Source organism: Diabrotica virgifera, chromosome 8 (assembly GCF_917563875.1).
Source record: "Diabrotica virgifera virgifera chromosome 8, PGI_DIABVI_V3a".
NCBI classification, from domain to species: Eukaryota; Metazoa; Arthropoda; class Insecta; order Coleoptera; family Chrysomelidae; genus Diabrotica; species Diabrotica virgifera.
The window spans coordinates 3,162,448-3,183,275 of NC_065450.1; the positions used below are offsets into that span (position 1 = coordinate 3,162,448).

The 20,828-nt window shown below is 31.5% G+C and overlaps 4 protein-coding genes across 4 annotated transcripts in view; 2 read left to right on the top strand and 2 right to left on the bottom strand.

Moving 5' to 3' along the window:
• The window catches only part of LOC126889719 (uncharacterized), a 632,478-nt gene that overhangs the window by 232,894 nt on the left and 378,756 nt on the right, over window positions 1-20,828 (top strand). The window lies entirely within an intron of this gene.
• Window positions 758-3,610, bottom strand: LOC126889725 (uncharacterized). Its single transcript, XM_050658281.1, has 2 exons — window positions 3,233-3,610; window positions 758-2,820 (listed from the first exon to the last, which is right to left on the bottom strand). Exons 1-2 carry the CDS (start codon window positions 3,391-3,393, stop codon window positions 2,610-2,612), a joined length of 372 nt encoding a protein of 123 aa, XP_050514238.1. The 5' UTR covers window positions 3,394-3,610; the 3' UTR covers window positions 758-2,609.
• LOC126889718 (uncharacterized) lies at window positions 3,660-8,960 on the top strand. Its single transcript, XM_050658251.1, has 3 exons — window positions 3,660-4,185; window positions 4,247-4,388; window positions 6,182-8,960. The coding sequence occupies exons 1-3, from the start codon at window positions 3,990-3,992 to the stop codon at window positions 7,299-7,301; spliced, it is 1,458 nt and encodes a 485-aa protein (XP_050514208.1). The 5' UTR covers window positions 3,660-3,989; the 3' UTR covers window positions 7,302-8,960.
• LOC126889721 (uncharacterized) lies at window positions 10,740-13,782 on the bottom strand. The gene is made up of 4 exons (XM_050658268.1): window positions 13,600-13,782; window positions 13,227-13,544; window positions 12,978-13,159; window positions 10,740-10,933 (listed from the first exon to the last, which is right to left on the bottom strand). Exons 2-4 carry the CDS (start codon window positions 13,541-13,543, stop codon window positions 10,785-10,787), a joined length of 648 nt encoding a protein of 215 aa, XP_050514225.1. The 5' UTR covers window position 13,544; window positions 13,600-13,782; the 3' UTR covers window positions 10,740-10,784.

Consider the following 20,828-nt stretch of genomic DNA (forward strand, 5'->3'; position numbering starts at 1 on the left):
ATTAATATTATGTGACTCATGACAGAAGCTCGAAACAAATGACAATCGATGAAAAGCCTTATTGGCGTCTGCATATCAGGATCCGGTAATACTATATTATTTATCTATGATCAGGATATTGCTGGGTGTACACAAGTAAACAACACTTTTTTGATTAAAAGGTTTATTTCATTAAATCAAAACTTACATGGATACAATTTAAATAAGATATTTTTTCTATTTAAGGCAATATAATATAAGATATATATTTTAGTATAACTCTCCTACATTAACAAGCTTTAACACATTCAGTGGCCATGACGTATGGGTAGCATCACGAAGGTTTTACGGAAGGTACTGACGACACATAAGTTATGTGAGTAGTACTGTGTAACTAAATAAATGATTTAAGTATGTGGTACCAGACAAGTGGAGCTTGTTCGAGATGGGCATAAAACATGTTAATCTGGTCATGCACAGAGACTTATATACCCTATTCCATGAACATACGCCTGTTTTGGATTACTTCGACAACGAATATTTTACTGTGTAAAATAAGAAGAACGAAAGTAAATTGCAAATTACATTGTTGTTTATTGGAATAATTATTAGCGCCATTTACTTTCGTACTTCTTATTTTGCACAGTAAAATATTCGTTGTCGAAGTTATCCAAAACAGGCGTATGTTCGTGGAATGGCCCATACTATAATATGTTATATCTCATATTGTTCACTATTGTAATGAGTGAGCCTGCATACACGAACTATAATATATTATTATGGTTCTGTGTATGCAGGCTCACTCATTACTACTGTAGTGAACAATATGAGATGTAATATTATGAGATATACCTATTATATATTATGGTATAGCTCTCCATGAGTGCCAAGTTTTAAACTTAACTGATAACAACTAATGGATACCCTTTTATCCAAAATTTTATGAAAATTTTGAATGGTCATATTGGTATTAATTCCACAACCCCTTCCTATAACAATAGACCCATTGTTGGATGTTATGGCAGTAGTTCTACTGGAAATACTTACTAAAATTGTATGTATCTGCATCACTTAGAAGTCTACCCAAAAAGCTATTAATACTCTCTAAACCATCATTAATACATCTTGTATACATAATAGGATTTTTTTCAGAATCAGATGTTTTATTAAGATTTACTTACCATGCCCTATCTATGTGCCAGGCACTTAACAGTCTATTAGGAGCAATACCCATTACATTTGACGAGGCATTGTAAAAGGTGTCGCTTATGCCTGATATGAAAACATTTGACTATACATATAATACCAACACAGACATGTATTTAAAAAAATTGGTAAATTAAAGTAGGTATCTTTTCTATTTGAAAATAAGAAAGCAGTACAAAATCCATTCCCAAATTCATCTTTTACTAATACAGTGGAACCCCGATAAGTCGGCCCCCGATAACCCGGAACTCCGGCTAACCCGGACCGATTTTTATCAGACAAACATTTCAACAATAAAAATGTATTGCTGTTACAAAATCTCGTGAACCTAATTCATTCATTTGGTGACGTCAATATACGAACGAAACGATTGATGAATCCGACATTACTGAAAATATCGGTGCAGATGGGACCCTGTCGCGCAATTCGCAGCAAATAAAATAGTCGTATGTTTTTGGCTTCATTTTATTTCGGTTATACATACGCATTTTCAAGGTTCACGAGGTTTTGTACCAACTCTATGTAATATAATATTTGAGAGATAATGGAACCGGATTGAACTACATATAACATCGTAAAAATGACTCATGGTACACCACATTCATTGTCGAAAACAACATGCACCTGTATTATCCTTTATTTTTTTGAAACTGTCTGTGTTAGCATTGTTTAGAAAAGACTATTAAAATTCTTTTTTTAACAATGTCTTAGTCATCACTTTTATTAAATAACATAACATCAGAGACGGTATTGTGTGTAGTAAATAAAAGTCGTATTATTGTTCGCTTTCGTTTTGTAATCGTTCGTAAATTTATTCAGATTTTGTGTTTGCGTGTCTTTTGTCTATAAGGGCAACAAAACGTAAAAATGTTGTAGTGACAATGGAAAAGAAACTAGAAGCATTAAGTAGAATTGATAAAGGTGAATCTTGCAGCATTATATTATGGTGTCGGTACATCTACAGTATCGGATTGGAAGAAAAATAGAACTAAAATCGAAGAATTTTTTTTTTCAAAATGATAACAAAAGACAGTTTAATCGGTGCAAAGCTAATAAAGCTAAGAATGAGACTTTTGACGACGCTTTGTATGTGTGGTTTTGTGTGGAATGCGAACGTGGTTTACCAGTGTCTGTGTGACAATTATAACGGAGTTTATCTGTAAGCATACCATATTTTATTAATTTTTACCATTTTCTCCGGCTAACCCGGATTTTCAATAACCCGGATCGGCCGCGGTCCCAATTAATCTGAGTTAACGGGGTTCCACTGTACTGTCAATAAGTTCAAAGTCATAGGAATTGAGCCCATGAGTTCCATCGATTGCGATAAAGGATTTATCAAACTTAATTAACATTTCCTTTTGGCACAGTATTAAGGAAAATAAGACAAAAATCATAAATGTTAAATTCAGAATGAATATCCATTAGTATGCCCTGTTGTTTGTAAAATAATATTGGACATGAGTCTGTAAGCATTCAACCCAAAAATAAACACCGGTTGCATCATCATTGTACATATACCCATCTTTCAAATCAATGCCATAAGAGAGTTTAATGTTTGTGATATCTTTTCTTGTAATTAAATCAATTCTTTTTAATTCGCCTCCTATGCTATCCTGAACAGTCTGAAGTTTACTAAAAAAGTAAAATATAGGTATAGGAGAATCAAACACACTAGTTTGAAATTGTAAACTGTTGTAAATATTCATGAGTAATATTTAAAAAGTGGTTTAGTGGTAACATTCTTGTTTTAAATTATATTGTGTATATCGACAGCGGAAAGGCAGGACCTCATAACTGAAAAATTTGTATAAAATGAGTTACTTCGGTTTTCGCTTTAGAATAAGTGTATTAGCACCTATTAAACAGCTTTTAGAGCTGGGAAAGCCTTTTGGAAGCCTTCCGGAAACTTTCCCAGCTGTAATCGCTGTTTAATAGCTGCTGATACACTTATTCTAAAGAGAAAACTGAAGTAACTTATGTTATAAAATTTTTTCAGTTACGAAGTCCTGCCTTTCCACCGTCGATATGCAAATATTTTACTTACATTTTTGAAGAAAGTCTCAAAATAAACGTTGAAGAGATATTTATCTGGTTTTGGTATTTATGTAAGTGCTCTATATCATCCTCATGCCCGTAATGTGTTTTAAAATTGTTTCTGTGCTTTTTAAAATTGTGCTCTTTCTCTATCTTGTTTTGTAAAATCATTTTTGAGGATCACATACATATACATTCATAATAAGATGTTTCATGTTCTTGTACTCTTGTTCTCCATACAGTGCAAATCTAAAAAAAAACAACATAACAGGTGATTAAATGGGCAGTTATACTACTTACAGCTTACTTTGTATCTAATCTGTTATCTAGTATTACTCTATTAGTATCTACCTACATAAAACTATCTTTGAAGTCTAAATTTTTGATATCAACATCAACCTTAATACTTAAAAAATAAATAATAATGTGGAAGTTACACGTACCTACCTAAAAGTTTTTGAATTGCAATTTTATCAACTGGAAAAGACTGTAGCATAATGAGTTTGAAATTATGACAGCACAATATTTATTGTTTCAATTTACATGTAAATAAAATAATAATAATCCTAAACACTTGTAAAAGTTAGGTTAAGATTTTTGACTTGAGAAAACAGAACTGTCAAATTTAAAACCAAACTGCTATTGGCGAGGAACCGCAAAGTGGGCGACGCCTGGTGGCAAATTTCAAAAGCATCAACTCTAGGAAAACATTGAGTTTGCCATTAATTTGTGTACAAATTTGTTGCTGTTTTATATTGTAATTAACAATGACTTCGACTTCAAAAAGTTATTGTAGTGTTCCTCAATGTTCATCCTATTGGAATTCACAAATTTCCTTACATAGGTTTCCGTTGGACGAGAATATGAGAAAACTTTGGCAAGGTGTTTTGCGAATCGACAAACCTATAACCAAGGGCATGACAGTGTGTAGTTTACATTTTACTGAAAACGATTACTTTCCAAGTAAGTGTTGATTAAAATATTATTTATATTTTAATATATTTAGACTTAATTTACTTTTTAGTAACACCTCAAACTAAATTGAAAAGACTGAAGAAAAATGCTGTTCCATCCGCTAAATTGCCCCAAAGGTCTCATGAAGTTATTTGTAGAAAACGTAAGGCTCCAAGGGAAAGAATTGATACAGAATCAAACAGTCCTATCATGTAAGTCAAGTGTAAATAGTACATAACATTAACATAATAAATTATTGATAACATAAACTAACCTCACATTTTGTTAATTTAATGCCTGGTTACACCAACTAATCTTTAGCTTTGCTTTAAGCTCAGCTTACGAAACATACGCGTTGTACCATTGAGTCTTAGAACAATTTTAAGCTTGCCATAATGGATTGTTTAGATAATAATTGAAAATTATGGTACAACGTAAGTGAGAGTTAAAGCGGCCCTATCTAAAAGCTGAGCTGGAGCTTAAGATTTGTTGGTGCAACCAGGCATAAGGTTTGTATTAAACATAGTATTTTTTTTAATAATTTTTAAGTGAGTCCAAAATTAAATAAATAATTAAAATGTAGTAGGTACAATGTATATCTTGCAAAATACACTGTGAGATTATCATGCATCAGATTTATTTGCTGGACTGTGTACATCAAGCACAGTAACATTAATGGCAAGCTTGATTTTTCGTTTTTTTATAAATAAATTGAGCAAACATATCAATGGCTTAATATGATAGCATTGTAAGAATTCCTTACATTAAAATATGATTATCGCAGATTCAAGTATTTGAAATATTGATAATTTCTACTTTATTAAAAAAAGGTAAAATCAAATCAGTAATTAGCATCAAGTTTTAATGAATGCATACAGATGAAACATAAATGAGTTGTCTTTAACACATAAGACATCTTAGTGGTATGGAATTTTGGCACTAATATTTTACCTGTTATTAAAATATCTCATAAGGATAGTATTGGCCCCTTACTGCTAAAACTACAAATGTTCAATTTTAGAGTTTCGAGAAAAATGCATTAACAAGCGAATACATTACATGCATTTAAATATGCAAGACAAATATTAAAACTGGGATAAAATTTTTGCTTTTCTAAAAGCTTTTTGCACTTTCAGTATTTTGCCATAAAATAGATATGGAATATTATACATTCGGATCAACTACTAACTCAAAATGTGATCATTTGCACATTCATGATTATAGCATGAATGGGACGGCATGTACTTTCGATAAGTATTTTCTATTGTTCTCTGATTAACCTTCATCAGACTGGCCGGGGTCTATTTTGTCCCCAAATCACAATTTTTGGCTGTTACTTTATAGATCTTAATTTTTAATCGGCACTCTTCTGTCTATCTGTAGTTTATATATTTTATTGATAAAAAATCATGCATACAAAAACATTTAACAGTTACGATTCGGTTAGAAACATTTAAAAGCGTCATATTGCAGACATATTCCGAGAGCTTGTGGATATTACTGAGCTCAGATAGAACAAAAAAATGCAAGGGAGCGGTGCCATTTGTATTGTAGAGGCAATAACAGAAAAACAAGTAAAATATGCGTAAAGTGTAATAATTTTGTATGCCTACAACCCGCGAAATCAGAGATAGTTTCTGTACATTGTACAAATAGTATGTAGTTGTTATTTAGTCCATTAGTATCACTCAGTAGAATATATTTTGTAGTAATGTGTATAATTTAGTCTAATAAATGTTCAATACTATAAAAATATAGTGTTATTGTTACAGTTTGTTTTTTCATATATATGCATAGTTCACGCATTATCAGAATGGGATCGGTTCAGACCCCAGCCCATCTTTTGTGTAATATTTTGAGGCCCATCCGATGAAGATTAACAATATGTCATTATTGAAGTAAAAGTACCTGTGCCATTACTTGAACGTTTTGAGAGTAAACAAATTGAATAAACACGTAATAAATAAATAATATTGTACTTCTCTAATTGTGCTTTAAATTTTAGATTAAATCAAGATCCTGTGCCTGCCAAGATAAGTGCTGCAAGTCACTATGATCCCGAGCCTGGCTGTAGTACTAGTCACTATGATCCCGAGCCTGGCTGTAGTACTAGTCACTATGATCCCGAGCCTGGCTGTAGTACTAGTCAATATGATCCTGAGTCTGGCTGTAGTGTTACAACTCCACAAAACATATTTAAATCTTACGACAAATCTACACAAACAGCAAGCTGCAAGGAGAAATCGAAATATGATTTGCTACCCTTTATCAATACAGATAAAAAAATGGTTGCTTTCACAGGTGTCAATATAGACACTTTTGAATTAATTTGTATGTGTGTCTTAAACACTGTAAGTGACAATGGTATTGTTGTAAAGAATTTGCAAGTGGAAGTTTTGCTAGTTTTAATGAAATTAAAATTAAATTTATCATTTATATGTATAAGTACTCTCTTAGACATACAACTTAATAATTGTAGAAAAATCTTTTACAGAATGGCACAAGTTCTCTCTTCTGCTTTAGAATGTGCCATATATTGGGCTACAAAAGAAGAAATAGTAGAAAATTTGCCAATTTGCTTTAATAAATTTAAAAATACACGAGTTATCCTTGATTGCACTGAAATACCAGTGCAAAAAAGCAAATCATTGCAATATCGCATTAAGACATATTCACACTATAAAAAGACACATACGATAAAAACCCTAATAGGTATAACTCCATCGGGGTTAATATCCTATTTGAGTCCTTGTTACGGAGGTAGGGCATCCGATAAACGTATATTTTTAAATGAAAAAGTTTTATTAAAATTAGACCCTAATGATGCAGTTATGGTGGACAAGGGATTTTTGATCGAAAAGGAGTGTCAAGAACATTTGGTCAAATTAATAAGACCTCCCTTCTTAAAAAAAAAACAGCAACTGTCTAAACAAGAATCAGTTCAGACAGCTGAAATTGCAAGGGCTAGGGTACATGTTGAACGTGCAATTCAGAGGATAAAGGTATTTAAAATTATGAAAGAACAAATTGGTACTTACCTTTTGCCATATTGTGATGACATTTTAAAAATAATTTGTGCCATTATAAACATCTCTAGCTCTATTTTAAGTAAAAATAAATTTTAATGTCTTTAATGTAATTGACTGTAATGTAATTCTTTTTTCTATGACCGTTCAATAATATCCTCATTATTCACTATTTTTGAATAGATAGTAACACCCATTACTTTACCCATGAGTAATAGTTCATTACTCACCGGCTCAAGTTAGGTTCAAGTGGTGAATGTCACGTTTAATATTAGTCTTATATAAACTGCAAATAAAATTATTTAACTTGTTTATTTATAACAATGATTATTGTAATTTATATCAATAATTAACTTCGAAAAACGTTTAAATAATTGTTAATTATAACACTGGGTCGGTATATTTTTTACTTTTATACCTTGTTTACTATTATGAATTTTGATGTTTATCATTTTCAATGATAGTGTAAAGGGATTTAAATAAGCATCCATAAAATAAGGGTATTTAATCCACTAGTAAATAATAGATCAGTTTAATTTTTAAAGTCTCAAATAACAATATTACAATAACAATCTTAGTCAATGTTTTGATTATACTTAACAGGGGCATTTAATATCTATGTAACTAGGCTGCATACCGAAAAACCGCAAAGTAGACAGAAAGTTGTTGTTAACAATTCACGGTTGTATTAAGTAAATAAGGAATCATAACAAACAAATAGACATTAGTTATACTTACGAAAAGCAGGAGAGAGAATATTGTAAGAGACTTTGGTATTGTTCAGGTGACGCAACTAACATCAGATACCAGCTCAGTACTAGTTACTGTTGTTACTTAGTGAATAAATAAATACATAAACGAGACATTAGCGTATTTGCTGTGTTTATTGGAATTTAAAACTGATATTGTGTCTATTGTATAAAGTTACATATTATATTATTATGTTATAAATAGTTAAATATAAATGTACATTATAACTTTATAAAATATGTCCACCAATAATAGCCATTTCCTATGTATTACAATGACAGTAGGTACAAATTTGTACCTATAATTTTTAGGAAATGAATATAACTTGAATTGACTATTTCTTATATTGTTTACAATACATAATTAAGACAGCATTTTTGTTAACAGTAAGCAACCAATTATCTGTATTGGTAAATAAAGTTTGTGTAAATTATAATTTTAATCTCGATAGTTGATAATTATATTTTAGTAAATAAAATAAAAAAAGGTCGTGGAAAAAGTATAGTATTCTACTTGCATGTAATGGCTATTTCTCACTCTGATTAATTAAGACACTTGCCTACTGCTCGTGTTGCAAACTTCATTAGTGTGAGTAATAGCCATCATTACATGCTCGTTGAATAATATAAGTTAATAATTTTAATGTACCTACTATAATAAATACTGTACCTACGTATTAAAATAGTGTATAGTTTTACATTTAATTTACATGTTATTTTAAAAGAATTGAATGGGTATGATGTAAGCCTAGTATGTTGTAAGCACCACAATGTTTTTGAGAAGTCGAAGAAAAAGTTTTAAAATTGTGATAATGGTGAGTAATACAATTTGTAATTTGTATTTACAAACTGTATGAAACCTTTAAAATGTATAAGTTTAGCATTGTTATAATTTTAAAACTTTTTTTTCTGTTTCTTTAAAACAAGTGATATGGTGCTTACATTATTCGGCGGATCCATTCAAATTTTCAAATGTATACCATGTTTGAAATAAATAATTTTTGACACAGCTCATTTTTTCTTACAAATTACTAATGAAATAGCTACTTACCTTTTACCATGATTGAGATTGAGAACACTTAGTTGTCTCTATTCCTATTTGGCTGTGAGCCCCGGGCATTAAATAATATGATGTCAACACATTGAATACTTGTGACATGTGGATGTACTGCTGAATGTTAAGAATAAGCTGGACCTGCAGAACTACAAAAGAAGATCCACGAGGAAAAAATTCCTATAGTTGGCTGTATACCATTTATTACAAAAAACAAAATCCTTTATAAAAGGTATATTTGTTAAAATCCCTATACAGGGCTACATCTAAGAACAGAACTAGTTTTCAATCGGTTGACCGATAATCATTAGTGTTTGCTCAGAATTCAACATGCTAACCACCAAAGTAAAAAATATTTGGGTAAAAACCCTTTACAAATAATCTGTCATAGGGATTTAGATAATTGATGTGAATTATATGTGAATGTTTAAAATATCCAATGTTTCATGCTCAAGGTACCATTGAGCCCAAATTTGACTTGTTCACATCATGACAAATTTGGACTCAATGGTACCTCGAGCATGAAACATTGGATATTTTAAACATCCATGTTTAAATTCACATCAATTATCTAAATCCCTATGACGGATTATTTGTAAAGAGTTTTTACCCAAATATTTTTTATTTTGGTGGTTAGCATGTTGAATTCTGAGCAGACACTGATGATGATCGGTCAACCGATTGAAAATTATTTCTTTAGCCCTGTATAGGAATTTTAACAAATATACCTTTTATAAAGGATTTTGTTTTTTTTTTACAAAAGAAGAAGTACTGAAAAGAATGAGCACACATCCTTATCTGGTCAATACTATCAAAATTAGAAAGACATCATATCTAGGACACATAATGCTCCATAGGGAATTTGAGCAGCTCCAGATATTAGAAGTCAAGATCAAAGTAAGAGGGGTATGGGAAGAAAGGAAAAATCTTGGCTATGAAACATCACAGATTGGACCCACACAACAGGAAATGACTTAATTGATCAAGCCCACAACAGAGAAAAATTTGCCATGGTGATCGATCGCCAACCTCAATAGAGAAAGCACTTAGGAGGAGGAAAAATATCTAATCCTATTTTAAACAAAAACAACTTTTAATATCAATGATTATGTATTTCCAAGTATTTTACAATTTTTTCAAAATAAACCTCTTTTAAAATTGTTAACATTTTTGTGACAAATTCTTCATCAAACTTTATTGGTAAGGTAAAAAATGATTTGTCATAGGAACAATAAATAAATAAATCACAATCTTTTATTCCTAAAATGCCCATTCCTAATTGTACCTGTGCATAATATTGATGTTTTTTATTTAATTGTAATTGACCATTGATAATTTTTATATAACTTAATTGTCTTACAATACTTAGTACTGATTTTGATTTTCCCAATATGGGGCATTTGATCTCTATTAGACGTGTTACTTTGTTATCTTCGTCTAACAAGGCATCAGGACTGAATCCGACCCATGGTACTTGAGGGTTAACAATGAAGCCTCCCTTTTTTGCTGCACAATCATGGACCTCATTATATAACTTTAAGGCATTCACTTCCTGCTCTGTTCCATACCTTGTATTTGCATTTCCCCTAAATGTGGAATAAAATATGGATTTTACTTTTTGTTCCCAGTTAGGATTACTATTGAAAGCATATGTGTATATCTGGTAGCAAATAGATCCTGTTATTCTACATCTTCTTTCATCTAACCATTTGCTACCACTTTGGCTTAAAGTGGCAAAGTATAATTCTTCGGCCTCTTCAATATTTAATACAACCTTACTTAATAAAAGTTACTATTGCAATCAACATCTTTACCCCTGACTATTGATTGACTGCACATTAAATTGTTTTTTATTATGTCGTAACTGAAAAAGTCATCCTTCCTTTTGCTATTTTTAATTTGATGCAGTGGGGAATTAGATTTGCAATCTAGAAATAAAAAGCGTGTAAATTAGACATCAAATACATTTTTAAAACTTAATGATGTGGACTTTAACGTATCGGATGAGTTTGGCAACTGTCTCTGTGATAGTGACAGTTTTAGTTGACATACTCCTCTGATACGTCTAAAGGTGGGAAACAATAAATAGAATGTAAGTATATAGATCACTAAACCTCACACCTTCACTAGTTTTATTTCTTTTTACCTCACAACTTAGTATGTTTTCCATCTTTTGCGTTATTTTGCCGGTTATTAGCATGCTCCTCACTGTATATACAGTAATGAGTGCCAAAATAAAGCAAAAGATGGAAAACAATACATTGTGAAATAAAATGAGATGAAACTAGTAGAGGTGGAAATTATCAATATAAATGTATAATTTAACATTACAGTAATAACAGATAATAAAATTAAAAATGTATCCATTCATATATTATAACACCCTGTAAATTTAGATAATAAGTAGGCTTAGATATTAACTTAAAATTGTTATTGTAATACCATACAAAAAAAAACAAATAGTCTGGCTAATTGGCTATGGCAAAGCCATTAATAATAAAAAAAACATTACAGTACATAGTTTTCCACCTTTAGATGTCTGTGACAGGAGTATTTTTATAAAATTCTCCTGTCACACTGACAGTTCTCATACTCCTCCAATATGTCTTAAGGTGGAAAACTATGTAATATAATGTTATTTTATATGTTTATTTATATCGACAATTTCTACCTCTACTAGTTTCATCTCTTTTTGCTTCACAATGTTTTCCATCTTTTGATAGAAATTCCAATATTCTTTTAGTCTCAAAAGCCATGCAACCAAAGAAACCATTATAAAACTACCCTGCTACAAAATATACTATGCAAACCCTCCTGATGGGCACCACATGCAAGATCAGCCATTATCAGCAAGTCATCTATTAAACATTTCATCCTACAATCTTGTATTTCCAATAAAATCCAAGGTATTATTATATTACTCTAAATGTTAGTGTGGATTAGATTGTAAATTTGCAATTAAATGAGTGCTATGCTGGAACAACGTTGTTCCAATAGTTTCATATGTGGGTTTTCTATACAACATCATCAAGTGCAAAATAATGTACTGCAGACTGTATATGAACTGCTAACTGCAAAAAGGGGACATCTGCATAAAAGCAAATTTTACAGGAGAAGGTAAAAACTAAATAATTATGTAACCAAATCTCTTAGAAACGGAAAACTTGGTATACATGTTCAATATAGCTTTATACATAATTATGTAAATAAGTTGTAAATAATTTTAATTATAATTGTATATTATTCACATTTTAATGTTGTGTAAAAGTCCCCTTTTTGCAGTTAACTTTAATAAAAATGAAAATTATTAGAAATAATTCAATTAGATCAACACTACTTGCCAGAAAACACCCTTATTTACCATTATCAACACGTAATATAAAGAAAGGAATAGAAAATAGTCCATAGTATTAATTATCAACTTGTTGAACAGTGGGCCATTCTGTTATTTCCCTCCAAAATGAGATATTGCTATCATCGATGAATCTGAGCATTTTTCTAATGTTTTCAACTGTGGATGACATTAATGGGTGAGTTTCAGAGTAAACTCACGTTGTGAAGGCAAAACTATCACTTCTTCGGTTATTTTTCATTATATTTCTCCTGTAAAAGTCCACTTTTTGCAGTTAGAGAAATTTTAGCCGCATTTTCAATATATTTAGAATAGACGCAGAAGTCTCCTTTTTGTTGAAAACAATGTGTTTACGTGTAAAGAACGCAAAAATAACAAAAAGTGATTTTATGAAAATTTGTTGGAAGTCCCCTTTTTGCAGTTAGCAGTTCATATTATGTGTTTTTACTCTATGCATCCTATAGTCTATCATATTACTCTTATAAAGATTCCTTTTTTCAAAATGGTCACTTATAATGTGATAATATGTATAACTTTTTTCAATTTGTGGACAAAATCTGATTTGGCATTCACATTGTTCCCGCATAGCATTGAAATAAATAAAACAAATTTAAACTTACATTCACTCAAAAGCTTAAAGTTCTTTCTACTGGTATCAAGATTGGAGATATTTGGAGAATACTGTTTCTTCCGTACAAAGTCGACCAGTCTCTCCCCTTGATAAGTTTCTTTTATCAGGGGCTTATTAACGCCCCAAGCTTGCTCCAGTTCAGTTGGGCTACAGAATTCTAATTTGCTCTTCCTGTATAAATATATAATAATAATATACAATCAATAATTCAATACCTATGATCAATAATAATATTTACCGATTTATGTAAATTAAAGTTGCCACCACATGTTTACAGCATCCTGATTCACCAGCCTTGCATGAACACTTACAGCTCCATGTTGTTAAATCTTCTTCACACGGAATTTTTATCGATATTTCATGAGGCAGAGTGTTTATGCTGGATGTTTGCACACATAATGCAACCACTTCCAGGGCATCTTGCTTTTTTAGTTTGCAAAATATTATGTGACCAGCATCAAAAACTGCCTCACCCTCAACCAAAGATCTCTGCCGGCCTTGCAACCACATAAATAACTGGGATAAAGTCAATTTTACTTCCCGTGCTTCAGACATACTGCAAAACAACAAACATTTAATCTTATTTTTATTCAGGTTTGTGAATCGCTTACCTTATATAAATTCGAACCACAAACAAATAAACTTTGAAGAACGTACTCCAACTTTCACTTTGGCAAAACACTCGTATAAATTGTTTTAATTTAACGTTTTAGACCTATGAGATCAAATGACAAAATGATTTGTTTTCCTAGATTTATCGTCCATCTTTGAAATGTTGAGCGCCCTCTGCTGGAATTTAATTTTGCGAATAAAATTTTAAAATTCCCGCTAAAAGGAATCTGGCAACATTGCCGTCGTTTGCTGGACATTTAATCTCTCCCTTGCGTGCTGGATATTTAATCTCTCCCATATACGTGCAGGGAGTAAAAAAAAGAAGAATTAAAGAAAGAAGAAGAGTAACTAGCAGTTACATGACGTATTTATATAACCTTATTGCCTTATAATCATAAGTTTGATTGGATTATTTCCTTGAATAACTATATTTTTATTATATTTTAATAAAAATGTTGCCGGTGCAATTTGTTCTATATTATGGAAAACTCGCGAAGAAACCATCTACGGTTAACGCGAGAGGAAAGCGGGTTCCTTCGAGATAGAAGTGACCCATTTGGTTTAACAGATATAAGGTTTATTGATATTTTTCGCTTAAGTAAAGAACTAGTTCGATTCCTTTTTGATGAGCTACAGGAACTTACGGAAGATATGGTGTAAGAGCATCACGAATTCATTATCAACAAAAAACACAGAATTCTTGTGGAATCAACAACAACGAACAATCCGCTTAGCGCTTGCGCTTGTGTACCACGTGAAAATGATCGACCAATCATTATCGAAAGCGAAACGAAACGCAAGCCAAAAGTTAATCGTAATCGGCTTCGTGATCTGCTTCTCCGGTTCTTCCCGAATGAGCTTACAGAATAGCAAACCGTCGGATAACGAACGTAATTGTTTCGCGTTGATCTTATTCGCGGTGTGCAAGTACTTGGAAGGGAAACGAGAAACGACCGTGCGCGAGTCGCGGAGCAATATTGCAACTATCTTAAATAATTCTGAAATTGTCAAATTGACGTATATTTAATACCTTCTGTCATTGAAGGAGAAAAATTATATATTGCTCCACAATATTGATATGATATGCAATTTTATATAAAGGTAAATTTAAATAATTATATTTTGCTTGCAGTACTGCATTTTAATAACTAATTTTATTTACTACATACAATTGTTTACGTTTAGATAGCATAACCTGAATCTTATTTTTTCTTCTTTTTATTTTTTTGGGCTATGGCCTTGACAATTATCCAGTAACCAGGACTAATATAATTGGCCAATATAATTAAAAGTGCGAACAAAGTTGCAGAGCGTAGAAATAGGGGTCGCTCATAGAGGTATATATTAACATAGAGTGAGCCTTCACTCCGCGCGTCCTGACGACAAGATCTCTTCGACTGGTTTGCGCTATCTCTTTCTAGCACATTGTACCGAGAAACTAAGATGACATTAAGGTGTGATAATAGGCACGGAAGAGGAGGCCAACTGTCGCAGATTAATATGCGTAAGAGTGAAACAGCACTAATCCAAAGAAAAAAGATGGTGTCGTCACTTCGCTTTGAATGACACTCTCTCTATGTCAATATATACCTCTATGGGGTCGCTTTGCCGAACTTGAATCGGTCCACAGGTACGATTAATTACAGGGACCCGATCCGTCAACTGTCAGTGTCAGTTAAATTCACACGTGGTATTTGTGACATTTGATAGACGTCAAGTTTTATTTTTGTTTGTAAAAATGGAATACATATTTATATTGCTTGTAGGTTATTATTATTTAATTTCTATAAAATGGTAATGTGTTGGGTACGCGAATGGTTATCATTGATATTGTAAGTACTAAAATATCTAAAATTGTAAATTTAGGGTATAATGACACCATATTTTTAGGAAATCTGCTGAAGGGCGTAAAACTACTCATTTTATGTTCCTGCTATTTTTATAAAGAAGATAAAGAAAATCTTCTCACCATATTTTCAAATAGGACTGGTGAAGATGCTGAAGAAATGCAGTAGTACTATCTTGTCTGTAAAATCCTTGATTTTGTGTAATTTATAAAATTGAAAGCAATATGATATGATTGTGTCTATAAAAAAATATATCACAGGTACAATAATAACGCATTATTGTCTTTTTTGATAACTATAAAATGCAGTTACAACGTTGTTCCAGCATAGTATTCTAGTATAGATTTCCATTTCAGCATATCAAGAACGATCACAATTTAGTGAAAGTGTACATGGAAATAACAACTACTGTATATTGAAATATTGTTTAATATTTAATATGCTAAGTAATATTCAGTTAGAATATTATCATGGATCATGGATGGGTGAAATATCAGTTTTAACAAAAAAAAAAAAAAGAATGTGTTGTATTTTGTACGCAAATAAGAAGTTATACTTCTATTATATGATTTCAATGAAATAAACATATTTTAAACAGTTTATTTGTATTTTATTTAAATATTAAACTAATTTTAATACTTATTTCTTACCAAATTTTTTTATTAAAATACCAAAAATTAAAAAAAAGTAAGGCAAAACAACAACATAAGACGTTCCTAAGCAGTCACCAACATATGTTATCCAAAATATAACAGCGGCCAACATTGCTTGACTATAGTTATGAATTATGACCACCGTGTAAGTCAGTGTGTTATGCCTGTAAAATTGATAAGAAAATGAATTATTTTGACAGATTTTACAAGTAATATTAATATTGTTTTTAATTTTCTTTTCATCATATTTTAATACTTATCATATTCCCGAAGAAGACAAATCCAAAGACCAAAAATTATCAAGAAATATATTTACTAAAAACACTGATATAAATATCTTTTTCACACTTTATTTGTATTGATATATACGTAACTTGAAAGATTTAGCAACTAACTTTATACTGTGCTCGAGTGCATGTACTTCATGCTGTCGTTTTTATAAAAATTCATTCTCAACATTTTCCCCAATCAACCTAAAGAAGTATGTATAACTTTAAATAAGATCAATAAAATTATTCATGACATTGATGCAATTACGTTTAAATTTGTTGCAGACGTACCTGGCTGCAGTAGAGGGACTATTGCAAATATTATGTATACATTGTTAATCGTTATGCATGAAACTTTGTTCATCCAGCTAATAAAAAATATACCATCACAACTTAAAAATAAATTATGTTCACCTATAGTTTAAAGCACTTTTACATATTATTGTGGATTGTACAGAAGTGACATACCAAAAACCAACATTATTGGCACATCAAAAACCAACTTATAGGTTTATAAACACATAAATAGTTTCAAAGGTTTGTTTGCTCCTAATTTTTACATCAGACAAAAATGTCCAGGATGGTGGTATTGTGCATCAAATGAGACCTGGTGATTTAATTCTTGCAGTTAAGGATAGTACCACAGTTTACTAAAGAACAAGTAACTTCTTGTATTGGGGCAGTGACCAGAGGAAGAATTCATGTAGAACAAGCAATCGGAAGAATTAAATGTTTTTCAATTCATGGTAATATTCTAACTTCGCTTTATTTTTCAAGTTTGTGCAGCACTTACAAATTTGCAGTACCTACCCTCTAATAGCAGAGGGGAATTAATGGTAGATGAATGAAATATCCTGGTAGTTATATTAGTGAATAATCACAATACTTTTTTTAATTAGGAGTACCTATATGAATAAAATATCTTTGTAGTTAAATTTGTAAATAATCACAATACATATTTTAAATTTTTTATTAATAAACTACTATATTGTGATTTTTAAAGACATACAAACACATAACAATATCAAAGATTAAAGTACAATAATAACCCTTCGACTACAAAACAAGATCCCCCTTAAATGCACCTTAATTAATTAAAAATTTCAGTTGAAGTGTTGAACCACAGTATTAACACAGAATACATTGGGTGATGTATTCTGTTAAATTTGTTATCCCTTATCTATGATACTGTGGTTTGACCAGGGTTTGACACATTCAAACTCCGTCGCCTCGCACATGCGCAGTTTACGGACATTTGACGGATCGGGTCCCTGTAATTAATCGTACCTCTTGAGTACCGACTATGAATAGGGAGAGACTAAATAAGCGTCAAAGCAGCTTTACATCAAGGCTATGCAAGTCTCATGCTATGCAAGTCCGTCTTGCATGGCATATCTCTTGCCTACCCTGACCTTTTTACATCGGAGCTATTTCTGTGCAATTTTAGATACCACTTTCATTGTTGCCAATAGAAGAAATATATCAAAATATTAACTTTAGATATTTCACTTAAAAACTTCAGTCCATAATTAAATATATTCAAATATAAACCACAAATTATTACATCCAATAAATACCATTTCAACTTACACAATAAGGTTGGGTTTTTTTCTAAACTATAAATTTTGTCATATTGGCAACATGAATTTTGACAGGACTTGCATCAAAATAGCATTAAAAATAGAACATGTTTTAATTTTTCGTCTAGCACAGGAATTGCATGGAAATAGCGCGTGGGCATGCGCAGTAGCGTGATCTGTCTTGCATGGCTCTTGCCTAGCATGAAAATAGCATAATGTAAAACTGTCTTCATAAAGTTAGCGAAACGGTTTTTTCAAAGTCGTTATTTTGACTTCTACCATAGCTCAAAAAATTGCACCTCGTTTGCGGATAATTGCACCATTCAAAATTTCATTTGCGGAGTTTCCGTTTTCGAGATATAAGCAAATCAAAAGTGGAGATTTCGGCGCAGCGCTAAAAATAAATGTCGATTTTCAGCGTATAAAATGCCGTAAAGTCACTAAATAACCATATCAAAAAATTGCACCTCGTTTGCGGAATATGAATAAACTGGTTTTAATTGAAAATTGTGAAAATTGAAAATGTTATAAAGGAAAAACGATTTTAATGTTGGTTGCCTATACTGTAGGGGCAAAGGAATGCCAGAATAATTTTCACTTTTGGTAAACCTAAACTGTAAGGCTAAAAGTAGTATGTACCATAGTCAAAATAACTCCTCCTGACTTAAAGGTAATCCCTCCTTTGAAATTTCATTTGGGGATTTTCCGTTTTCGAGATATAACCAAATAAAAAGTTGAGATTTCGAATAAATTTTCATTTTCTGGGTATAAAAAGCCGTAAAATTGATAAATAACCATATCACCTAATTGCTCCTCGTTTGCGGATTATAAATAAACTGGCTTTAATTGAAAATAATGAAAATTGAAAATTTTATAAAGAAAAACGATATTAACGTCGGTTGTGGTTGCCTACACTGTAGGGGCAATGCAAAGGAATTATTTTTCATAGTAGTGATGTTGATTATAGTTACTTTCGAGGATTCGTTACAAATCGTTACTTTTGTATAAAGTAATCATTTACAGTTACAGTATTCGTTACTTTGGATTACTATGATTACTTTTGTATTTGAGTACCGGTAATCATATCGAGAATCGTATTTCTCAGTAGGTAGATATTTTGTATAGGTATTTCGATATAACAACGACCTTCACCGATCTGTTTAAGGGATAAATCGTTACTTTTGTATAAAGTAATCATTTACAGTATTCGTTACTTTGATTACTATATGATTACTTTTGTTACTTTTGTATTCGAGTAGCGATAATCATATCGAGAATCGTATTTCTCAGTAGGAAGGTATTTTGTATAGGTATTCTGTCACACCCTTAAAACGCTTCATACCGATAACGATATTCCATAACACTCGTAAAATACCGGTCCCGTCCGTTACTCGCTAGGATACGATTGGTATTTTTTTTATAGAAAGTAATCAAGTGTACTGGTTGTAGATACAATAGTCGTTACCCGCTCTGATACGATTGGTACAAAGTAACAAAGTAATCAGAGTAATCAAAGTAACGATTTGCCTCTCTGTATAGTAATCGGTACTTTCGGTATTCGTAAGTAACGAGTACTTTGTAACGAATAGTTACTTTTTCAACATCACTATATACACCATGGCCAGAATCATTTTCACTTTCAACTTAACACATTTAATTTCTCCTGGTTTGAGGATTATGAATAAACCTGGTTTTAACTTAACTAAAAATCCGCTGTGTCTAGGTACACGCTAACGTGTACGCAAATAAAAAGTTGTCTATTCGGTTGACTTACAACGGTTAGGGATTAATAAAGAAACAAACGAATCGGCATGCGGGCTGCGGCAGGTCGATTGTAATATTTTAGGTATACCAGTTAAACGTAGATCTCGGGTGCGTAGAGGGTCAATATCTATTTAATTATTAAATTTTTAGTAATTTTTTGATTAAAATATAATAAACAAGATAACTTAAGGAAAAATAATAAGATGGATAATAAAATACAATGCACCCTTGTTAGAAATACCTTTCTTAGCAAAAACTTAATATGTACTAAATTAGAAGAGACTTCCTTGAATAAAAGAACAATTAGGATTCACCCGCAAGTAATATTTTAAATACGAAAAAATATGTAGATTAGTGCCGATTCGATATGCGGTCTAGAGCAGAGTAGCTAATTCGTTATGTGGTCTATCATCATCATCAGTAGCTCGACAACCCTTTTTGGGTCCTGGCTTATTCTAAGAATTTCCTCCATTCTGTTCTGTTCCTTGCTTTGTTCTTCCAGTGGGTAATCTCAAGTGTTTTCAGATCTTGTTCCATGTATCTAAGTTTGGGTCTTCCCTTTGACCTTCTCCCTACTGGTGTTTGCCTCATTATATGTTTTGGTGTTTCGGTCTCCAACATCCGTTCAACATGGCCTATCCAGCGCAGGCGTCCGATCTTTATGGATGTTATGACGTCAGATTCGTTGTATTCTGCGTATAGTTAAAAATTATATCTTCTGCACCATACGTCATTTTCTTTCACTTCCTTATACAGGGTGTCTGCGTAACTTGGAACCATATGGGAAACTTTTTTAATATCAATTTTACGAAAAAAGTCATTATTTATAAAATGCTCTGCATAGTCTAAAACCTAAGATGCAATCATCAGATATCAAATTTTGTCAACAGTATACGAGGTGTGTCAAAAACTATGAATTTCGCTCAAGAGCAAACTACCTTTATATTTCAAAATATCACAAAATTTTATTATGAAAAGTTATTTGTAATTAAAAACCATATTCAAATATGCAATAACAGCCTTCTACTTGAAAAAAAAATTATGAAATTTTCCTAAATTACCGATTCCGAACATCATTTTTATTTATTAGATATGTAATAACTCTTTTATTAATA